The 10,005-nt window shown below is 46.4% G+C and overlaps 1 protein-coding gene across 1 annotated transcript; it reads left to right on the top strand.

Annotated features, from left to right (window-relative positions):
- Positions 1 to 6,761: 6,761 nt before the first annotated feature.
- On the top strand, positions 6,762 to 8,599 carry LOC101286596 (40-kDa huntingtin-associated protein). Its single transcript, XM_004285935.4, has one exon. It carries the CDS (start codon positions 6,892 to 6,894, stop codon positions 8,032 to 8,034), a length of 1,143 nt encoding a protein of 380 aa, XP_004285983.1. The 5' UTR covers positions 6,762 to 6,891; the 3' UTR covers positions 8,035 to 8,599.
- The last annotated feature ends 1,406 nt before the right edge of the window (positions 8,600 to 10,005 follow it).

Here is a 10,005-nt window from a genome sequence, read left to right as displayed (position 1 = left end):
TTTGCTCCTTCAAAAGAGAAACAAAGTTCAGCCTCAAAAAAGAGAGATAGGTGTTTTTAGAGGTCTTGGTGGGATTTACATAAAATTTATTTATTTATTTTTTGGCCATGCTGTGGGGCATGTGGGTTTTAGTTCCCCAACCAGGGATGGAACCCATGCCCCCTGCAGTGGAAGCTCAGAGTCTTAACCACTGGACCACCAGGGAAGTCCCTAGATAAAATTTAAATAAAGCAGTGCTTTCATAGGTTCAAAGAAAAGTAAGGCAATGAGTAAAGAGTTAACAGGCCTGGAACAGGCTCACGAAAAAATGCTCATCATCGCTAATTATTAGAGAAATGCAAATCGAAACTACAATGAGGTACCAGCTCACACTGGTCAGAATGGCCATCATTAAAAAGTCTACAAATAATAAATGCTGGAGAGGGTGTGGAGGAAAGGGAACTCTCCTACACTGTTGGTGGGAATATAAGTTGGTACAGCTACTATGGAAAACAGTATGGAGGTTCCTCAAAAAAACTAAAAACAGAGTTGCCATATGATCCAGCAATCCCACTCCTGGGCATGTACCCAGACAGAACTTTAATTTGAAAAGATACATGCGCCCCTATTTTCATAGCAACACTATTCACAATAGCCAAGACATGGAAACAACCTAAATGTCCATCAACAGATGAATGGATAAAGAAGATGTGGTGTGTGTGTGTATATAGATATAGATATAGATAGATATAGTGGAATATTACTCAGCCATAAAAAAGAATGAACTAATGTCACTTGCAGCAATGTGGATGGACCTAGAGACTGTCATACTAAGCAAAGTAAGTCAGAAAGAGAAAGATAAATATCATATGATATCACAAATATCATATGATATCATATTTAAAATACGACATAAATCAACATATCTACGAAACAGACTCACAGACATAGACAACAGACTTGTGGTTGCCAAAGGGGGGCTTGGGAGGGAATGATTGGGAGTGTGAGATTAGCAGAGGCAAACTATTATATATCGGATGGATGGATAAACAACAAGGTCCTACTGTATATAGCTCAGGGAAGTATATTCAATATCCTTTGATAAACCATAATGCAAAAGAATATGTATATACATGTATGTATAACTGAGTCACTATGCTGTACAGCAGAAGCTAGCACAGCATTGTAAATCAACTATACTTCAATAAAATTAAAAAACAAAAAGAGTTAACAGGCCTGGGTATAGAAAGGGCTCAATGCACTGTCCTTGGAGCCAGAGTTAAGATAAATACATAATGTTGTGTCCCCTCTTTGATGGAAGACCCTGATCTGAGACAATTGTACCTGGACGAGATGGCAAGGTTGTGACTTCTCTGAACATCTCAGATCCTTTTATTCTCACTGATAGGATTTCAAAGAGTCAAGTTTTTTAAGATCTATGATTTTAAAGAACAAAGTTTCTCGGGACTTCCCTGGCGGTCCAGTGGTTAAGACTCCCTGCTTCCACTGCAGGGGGCACAGGTTCAACCCTGCTTGGGGAACTAAGATCCCACATGCCCCCCAGTGTGGAAAAAGAAAGAAACAAAGAAAGAAACAAAGAAAGAACAAAGTTTCTCAGTACCATGCCCTTAAACTCATTAATAGAAGCAGTCTTTTACAGATTACACCATACTTAAAAGTGTATTCATGTCATTGCAAAGCTGCAAGTAAGTCTTATCCAACTTCATAGGTACTGATACAGCTCAGAATTACCCTCCTAGATGAAAGGATTATTATCTTTTTAGATGACATTAATACAATTCAATTCAGTAACTACTTATTGAATACTTACTATGTTATTATTATTTAGCTATTTAATCTTCACAACAACTTCATGCCAAAGGAACAGTCCCTATTCTCATGAAACACGCACTTCAATAATGGAGACAGGCAATTAGACGTGCAATTACAATACGTATGTGTTATGAAAAGAGTAAGCACAAGGCTACATAACAGAAGTACATCCTTATGTGTTCCCCCAGCCTGACCTCAAACAAGTTCCACTTGGTCATATAGCCTTTGCATAGCACAACCTCTGTGAAAATTCTTAGAGATGTGTTTTTATGAGAAGTTAAACTTTTTTCCCACTTGGGCAGACACATGACTCCAAAGCATGGTCCTGGATGAACGTAGCATCAGCAACCTGTTCCCCTACTGATGTAAATTACCCAATATGAGAAAGGGAATTTTTACTCATTAGTGTCAAATTTTAAAAAATAAAAAGGAAAATTTTTTCTAATTGTGAAAGCATCACATGTTGGTGCAAACATAGATAGTAGTGGAATAGAGATTCTAAACATAGATGTATGAAAACTTACTAGCTGATAATGTGGCATTTCTGATCAGTGGCGAAACACTAGAACACAATTCAGCTGTGTTTTTTGACACTTTATGAAAAGGATGGCCTTTCCTCCAGTGTCCCATAACATGTTCCTCATTTCTTTGTGAGAGCTCACCAGAAGCACCTTTAGCATTCACACTTCTAGTGACATTCTTGTCACGATGATATGTGTATTCTCCAAGATGACAGAATATTTCTCTACTGCTCTTCTCTCTTCTTTCTGAGCCCAGCCCTCGCCAGAATCACCTATAATGTCCATATTTCTAGCATGCACCTCAAAACTCTTCCAGCCTCTATACATTGCCCACTTACAAAGTTGCTTCCACATGCTTAGCTATTTGTTAGGGCAGCACCCCACTTCTCAGTACCAAAATTTGTCTTAGTCTGATCAGGCTGCCATAACAAAATACCATAAACTGGCTGGCTTAAATAACAGACATTTATTTTTCATAATTCTGGAGGCAGAAGTCTGAGATCAGAGTGCCAACATGGTCAGATTCTGGCAAGAACTCTCACCCTGGTTTGCAGACAGCTGCCTTCTCACTGTATCCTCACATGGTGGAGAGAGAGAGGAAGCAAGCTCTCTGTTGTCTCCACCTTCATGACCTCATCTAACCCTAATTATCTCCCAAAGGCCCCATCTCCAGATACAGTCACATTGGGGGGTTAGTGTTTCAACATGTGAGTTCTGGTGGAGTGGGCACAATTTTAAAACAAGGCTGCCATTTATAATAAAGAAGTAGGTAAGTGTAGAGCAGCCAAGTGTCTGGGGATAGGCTTTCTTTTATACAAGTTACGAACCTAAGATCACCTCCAAGATATGCTTTGTGATCAACACAGCTGGAAGGGCCTTGAGGTAAGGAACAAAATACCTTGTGAATTCAGCAGAGTAGGGGATGGTAGATTTGGTTTTCATAAGTTAGGAAACTTCAAAAAGACTATTCAATAAGACTTCCAGTTGCTGAAGGCAATGGTGGCTGCCTTGGTCTATGTCTCCCAATATTTCCTCCAAAAACAATACAGAATAACAAGAACACATTTTAAAAGGCACTAAAACCACATGGTAAACATAACTTGAAGACAGAAAAATACCCAAACCTCAATATAACTCTAAGTTAAAAAAAAAAAAAAAAACCAAATCCCAGCAAGGACTTGATTCAGACTTTCAAAAAATTGATTAAAAAATGGAGAAAATTACTCAAACTATGAAAATAAATGGAAGAAAAAGATAAAATTATCTCAGAACTGAGGATAAATTAAAAGGTTCCCAAGCAAAAATGGACTCAAGAAAATTTAATAACATGCATGGAAAAAGGCCGAAAAATAACTGAGAGAATGAAAATGACATTTAGAACGAAGTAAAAAGGATCAGAAAGACAAGCAAAAAAGGAATAGCAGTTGTAAAATTGGAATCACTGGGAAAGAAAAGCAAAACAATGGAACAGAATTAATATTTAAAAGATTTAAACCTATAATCCAAGAAAATTTTCCAAAATTAAAGACCTCAGTCCACACATTGAAAGGTCTCACTGGGTTCCTAGGAAAATTAACCAAACTGATCAATCCAAGGCATATCCTAGTAAAACTATTAGACATGAAAGATAAAGAAAATATATCCTCAAGACCTCTAAGCAAAAAGATCAAATAACCTGTGAAGGTAAATTAATTAACCTGGTGCCAGGCTTTCCAAAACAACATACAAAGCAAGGAAGGCAACGATGAAGTAGCATTTTCAAGAAACTTAGGAAAGAGAGTGTGAGCCAAGAATTTTATATCCAGTGAAACTAGTCTTTAAATATCAAGGTTACGGAAAAAGAAAAAGTTTTAAACAAACCAGGACTTAGATAATTCTGTGTCAATGTGCCCATAAGCAATTTTTAAAAGGTATAGGTACTAACATTATGCAAACATTACTGTTTGGGGAAGTTATGTGATGGGTAAAATACTGTACTGTTTTTGAAACTTCTTTTGATTCTGTAATTACTTCAAAATAAAAAGTTTCAAAAAGGTATAAGTACAAAGGTACTTGTAGAAAAAATACAAACCTCTTTGAATGCTAAAATAAATAAGTAAATTTAAAAAGTAAGCAGAGAAAGCCCATCTTTAAGATATAACTAAATTGAGGCAAGCATGTGAGTTAGATCAATAAATGTGAATGGGCTTAATTTATCCATTAAAAGAAGAAACTTTTCAATTTGACTCACAAAGCAAGAACCAATCATATGCTGCAGGCAACAGACCACAGAGAGCAAAATGATTGAAAAAAGCCAAAAATAAAAGAAGGGATAAAGACTTACAAGGCAAATGGAAACAATAAGAAATCGGGAGAGGGGTAGTGTTTCTTATATCAGACAAAGCAGAATTCAAGCCAAACACTGAATGTGACAAACAAGGGTGCTTTTTGACACTAAAATCTGCAATTCAATATGAATCATATAACACAGTAACTAGTTTTATGAAGCAAAAAATATAGAAGATGTATAGAATCAGAGATAAAAACACACTAAAGATAGGAGACTTGAATATACCACTCTAAGACAGCTCAAGTAGGCAAAAATTAAGTAATAACATAGAGGACCTAGACAACATAAAAATGTGGATCTTATGCATTGCACACTAGTATTAAAGAATACATCTTCTCAGGTGTCCACATCACAGAAATTGATTATATGTTAGGTCACAAAGATCAATAATTTCATAAAGTACAAATATTGCAAACAACACTGATCACAATAAAATAAAACTAGAAAGTATTAAAACATTTTTAAAAGGGCCTTCTGCCTGGGAATTTTATTTATTTATTTATTTTGATGTGGACCTTTTAAAAAATTTATTTATTTATTTATTTATGGTTGCGTTGGGTCTTCATTGCTGTGCACAGACTTTCTCTAGTTGTGGTGCACATGCTTCACATTGCGGTGGCTTCTCTTGTTGCAGAGCATGGGCTCTAGGCATGCGGGCTTCAGTAGGTGTGGCACACGGGCTCAGTAGTTGTGGCTCGCAGGCTCTAGAGCGCAGGCTCAGTAGTTGTGGCGCACGGGTTTGGTTGCTCCGTGGCATGTGGGATCTTCCCAGACCAGGGCTCGAACCTGTGTCCCTTGCATTGGCAGGCGGATTCTTAACCACTGCACCACCAGGGAAGTCCCTGGGAATTATTTTTAAGACCTTTAGTTAAACAACTCTTGGTTGAAAGAAAACATGCAAATTAAAATTACAGCATTTCTAAAACAAAAGATGATATAAACATATCAGAATCTATGGGATGCATTTAAAGCAGTGATCAGAGGAAATGTTATAGCACTAGTCACTGTTATCAGTAAAAAATGAAAGATTGAAAATAAATTATCAGTTCAACCCCCCCCAAAATTTGCATAACAATGTGAGTATACTTAATAGCCCTGAACTGTACATTTAAAGATAGTCAAAATGGGGCGTTTTGGGCTTCCCTGGTGGCGCAGTGGTTGAGAGTCCGCCTGCAGATGCAGGGGACACGGGTTCGTGACCCAGTCCGGGAAGATCTCACATGCCGCGGAATGGCTGGGCCTGTGAGCCATGGCCGCTGAGCCTGCGCGTCCGGAGTCTGTTCTCCGCAGCAGGAGAGGCCACAACAGTGAGAGGCCCGCATACCGCAAAGAAAAAAAAAATGGCACGTGAGGGCAGCGTCGTGATAGGGTGAGGGTGCCAAGGTGACCGACCGCCCTGGGTTCGGGAGGCAGGGGTAGGTGGACAGAGCGCTTGGCATGGACTCCCATGGGGCAGGGGCTTTGACGGGAAGATTGAGGCTTGATCCGGATTGGGGTGGGCAGGACACAATCAACACATAGGCAAAGTCGGAATTAGGGTCACACAGGGTCAAGAGTTTTTGGTTGTGTTCCCCTAGAGATGCCAAGAGATGCCCTGCTTGGCAACCTGCGTAAACAAGCTGTCACCTACCGATTGGAGCCCTGGTCTGGGAAGATCCCACATGCCACGGAGCAAGGAAGGCCGTGCGCCACAACTACTGAGCCTGTGCTCTAGAGCCCGAGAGCCACAACTACTGAAGCCCGCGCACCTAGAAGCCATGATCCACAACAAGAGAAGCCACCGCAATGAGAAGCCCGCGCATCGCAAGGAAGAGTAGCCCCCACTCGCCGAAACTAGAGAAAGCCCCTGCACAGCAACAAAGACCCAACACTGCCAAAAATAAATAAATTAAATAAATAAATTTGTTTTAAAAAGCTGTCACCTAGCAACAGGGGGCACCCAGCCAGGCCCCGCCCCAGCACCATTGGTCCGCTCACAGAACCCCGGACAGCGGGCCACGCCCCGCCCCAGGGCCCCCGATTTGCATACACCACCCGCGGCCTGTCCCGGCCGGGCCTCCGTGCTTGCTATTTTGCATATCACCAGGGCGACGAGAGCGCCGGGCGGCCGAGCCGGCGCGGTCGCGTGGTGGGCCGGAGCCCGCCGCAGGGCACGTCTCAGCCCGCCGCCGTCGCCCAGCACGTGCGCCCACTTGCGTCAGCGCGCCCGGAAGTGCCTAAGAGGCGATCATGGCGGCTTCCGCGGCCGGCCTGGGTGGCGGTGCGGGCCCCGGGCCTGAGGCCGGGGACTTCCTGGCGCGCTACCGCCAGGTGTGCAACAAGCTGAAGAAGCGGTTCCTGCGGAAGCCTAACGTGGCGGAGGCCGGCGAGCAGTTCGGCCAGCTGGGTCGCGAGCTGCGCGCACAGGAGTGCCTGCCGTACGCGGCCTGGTGCCAGCTGGCCGTGGCCCGCTGCCAGCAGGCGCTCTTCCACGGGCCCGGGGAGGCGCTGGCGCTGACCGAGGCCGCGCGCCTCTTCCTGCGGCAGGAGCGCGACGCGCGCCAGCGCTTGGCCTGCCCCGCCGCCTACGGGGAGCCGCTGCAGGCCGCTGCCGCCGCCCTGGGCGCCGCCGTGCGCCTGCACCTGGAGCTAGGCCAGCCGGCTGCCGCCGCCGCGCTCTGCCTCGAGCTGGCGGCCGCCCTGCGCGACCTGGGCCAGCCGGCCGCCGCCGCCGGCCACTTCCAACGCGCCGCGCAGCTGCAGCTGCCCCAGCTGCCCCTGGCCGCCTTGCAGGCGCTCGGCGACGCCGCGTCCTGCCAGCTGCTGGCGCGCGACTACAGCGGCGCCCTGGCGCTCTTCACGCGCATGCAGCTCCTGGCGCGGGAGTACGGCAGCCACCCGGTGCCGCCGCCGGGGCCGCAGCCCCCGCCGCAGCCGCAGCCCAAGCCGCCGGCGCCGCAGCCCGGGGCCGGCGCGGCCTCCGCCCCACCGCTCGCGCTGCTCCTGTCCGGCGCGGGGGCCGCGGCCGCGGCCGCGCCCTCCCCCGCCGCGCTGGGCGCCTTCGCCGACGTGCTGGTCCGCTGCGAGGTGTCCCGCGTGCTGCTGCTGCTGCTCCTGCAGCCGCCGCCTGCCAAGCTCCTGCCGGAGCATGCGCACACCCTGGAGAAGTACTCCTGGGAGGCCTTCGACGGCCACGGGCAGGACAGCAGCGGCCCGCTTCCCGAGGAGCTCTTCCTGCTGCTGCAGTCCTTGGTCATGGCCACCCACGAGAAGGACACGGAAGCCGTCAAGTCGCTGCAGGTGGAGATGTGGCCCCTGTTGAGCGCCGAGCAGAACCACCTCCTGCACCTCGTTCTGCAGGAAACCATCTCCCCGTCGGGCCAGGGGATCTGACGAGTCCCTCCCAGCGACTCTGTGCCTGTCCCCGAGCCTCACGCACCCGCCTGCGCGTTTACGGGGACACAAGAGGCGTTGACCCGGCGCTTCTGCCTTTGCAGTGTATCTTACCCATGTTGCCACCAGAGGAATGTGGTTGACTACAAGTTACGTTGTTTCCACAATAGTGGCAGAAAAAAAACCATATGGTAGAATCGGAGTAGAGTCTCCCATTCTCTTCCCCAGAAACTGCAACAGAACCATGAGAGTCCCTTCCGCCCCCTTTCCTCTTCTGTTTTCACCCAACTGTCCCCACCCACCCCTCTTCCCCCGCAAGGCTCCCCTCCCCCCGCGTCCTTCTTTCCGACTGAGGGTTAATTTGCACAGCTCTGGCTCGCTACTTAAGCTGCATGATTTTCTCACGATGACTCTGATTAGCGTATTTCGATGTCCGCCTGCATGATCGCCCAGTTCCCCCTGTGTTTCATGCGCCCCGTACGTGTTCGTGGGAATCATTGGATTCAGTACTACGCTGTTGTCGCTACAGCCCTCAGTCCATGATAAAGCCATTCTGACCCTCCTAGCTTGTGGTTCGTATTTACCTTATCTGTAAAGTGGGAATAGCTTATCTACCTGGCAGGAGGCGGCAAGCAGAAGCAGATAGCTCCCTTTTAGCTCCAAGATGGATTCGTTCATTCGAAATGGACAGTGTGCCTGTGAATCTACAGAGATCATTTGCGATGTGCTCCTTTCTCAGCTGCAGTGCGAATGTGTTCGGTGCAGAGCGGGGTGGGGGTGGGGGTGAGGGTGAGGGCGGGGTGGGCTCCAGAGCAGAGGTGTCAGACGTGCACTGGAGTTTGCATTTCTGGCTCCATTTCGAGAGGTACGGGTAATCCACGTGGCAGCTTTTATTTGTAGTGCAGATCCTTCTACAAATCTTAGTTAACTCCAATATGTAAAATCGGCATGCTGCTTTGGTATCGTGTGATCGTGTGTATGCCAGACTGTGCCCTTGTTCCCCAAAAGCAGGATGGCGTTCCATTTTTAAACACTAAATTTCCGAGGCTTTTTGGTCCAACCGTTGCATGCAAACCGACTTAGCTGTTTTCTCAAATTCAATTTTATTTCCTTTAGTGTTGAGAGTGATGGTAGGAACTCTTCAGAATGTAATCTCATTCATTCGGCTTGGGAAAACGCATCCTTTGGGCTTAAGTTGTAGACGGCACTAATCTTTTGAGGTGAGATTTAAGGACACAGTTTGGGAACAGATCTTGGTTTTGCGTATTTGGGGGGGAGGGGAATATGTGGAGTGTCGTCACTATGAGTTAAGTGTCCCAAAGTGGATGGGGCTTTTAGGGTATTCCTTTCTCCTTCTATCTCAGCAGTGTGGAAGCAGTGGCTGAGGAAATGTAGGGGAGGCCCATGTGAGACAGATTCAGCCACCCTTCCTGTGCTCTCACTTGGCTGCCCGAAGGGTCTTTCCGAGCCCTGAAAGCCTAGTCCAGCTTGTTGCCACAGTGGTAAGGGTGCGTGCTCCCCTGTGCTCTTGCTTTTGCTGGTACACTCTTGTCAGCCTGGGCTGCAGCTCTGGCCTCCTTCCTATTGTCCTTATGACAAGAATGCTTAGGAGTTATGGGCCGTGACTGGTGACAGCATTTGGGTTTGGGCGCAAGGAGAAGCCTCCTTAGACCTCTGGTCTAAACTCCTTGCTTTGAGGAGGTGGGGGGAGGGATTACCAGAGAGCCTGGTATTGGTATACAAGCAGTATTAGAGTTCTCCAGAGAAACAAAAACAACAGAATCAATCTCTCTCTTTCTCTCTCTCTCTCTCCTCCTTCCTTCCTTCTCTCTCTCTCTCTCTCTCTCTCTCTCTCTCTCTCTCCCCATATATATATGTAATTATTCCATGATGTCAGTGTTTAACAGTACCTATCTGTTTTAAAAGGTATATTTAAAAAATGAAGTATATAGAATCTCATTACAGATCAGC

The sequence above is a fragment of the Orcinus orca genome, chromosome X (assembly GCF_937001465.1).
Source record: "Orcinus orca chromosome X, mOrcOrc1.1, whole genome shotgun sequence".
NCBI classification, from domain to species: domain Eukaryota; kingdom Metazoa; phylum Chordata; class Mammalia; order Artiodactyla; family Delphinidae; genus Orcinus; species Orcinus orca.
This window is presented reverse-complemented; position numbering and strand designations above follow the sequence as displayed.

Coding starts and splice junctions, on each gene's coding strand:
- LOC101286596 (XM_004285935.4), top strand. CDS start 6,892: ATGGCGGCTTCCGCGGCCGGCCTGGGTGGCGGTGCGGGCCCCGGGCCT.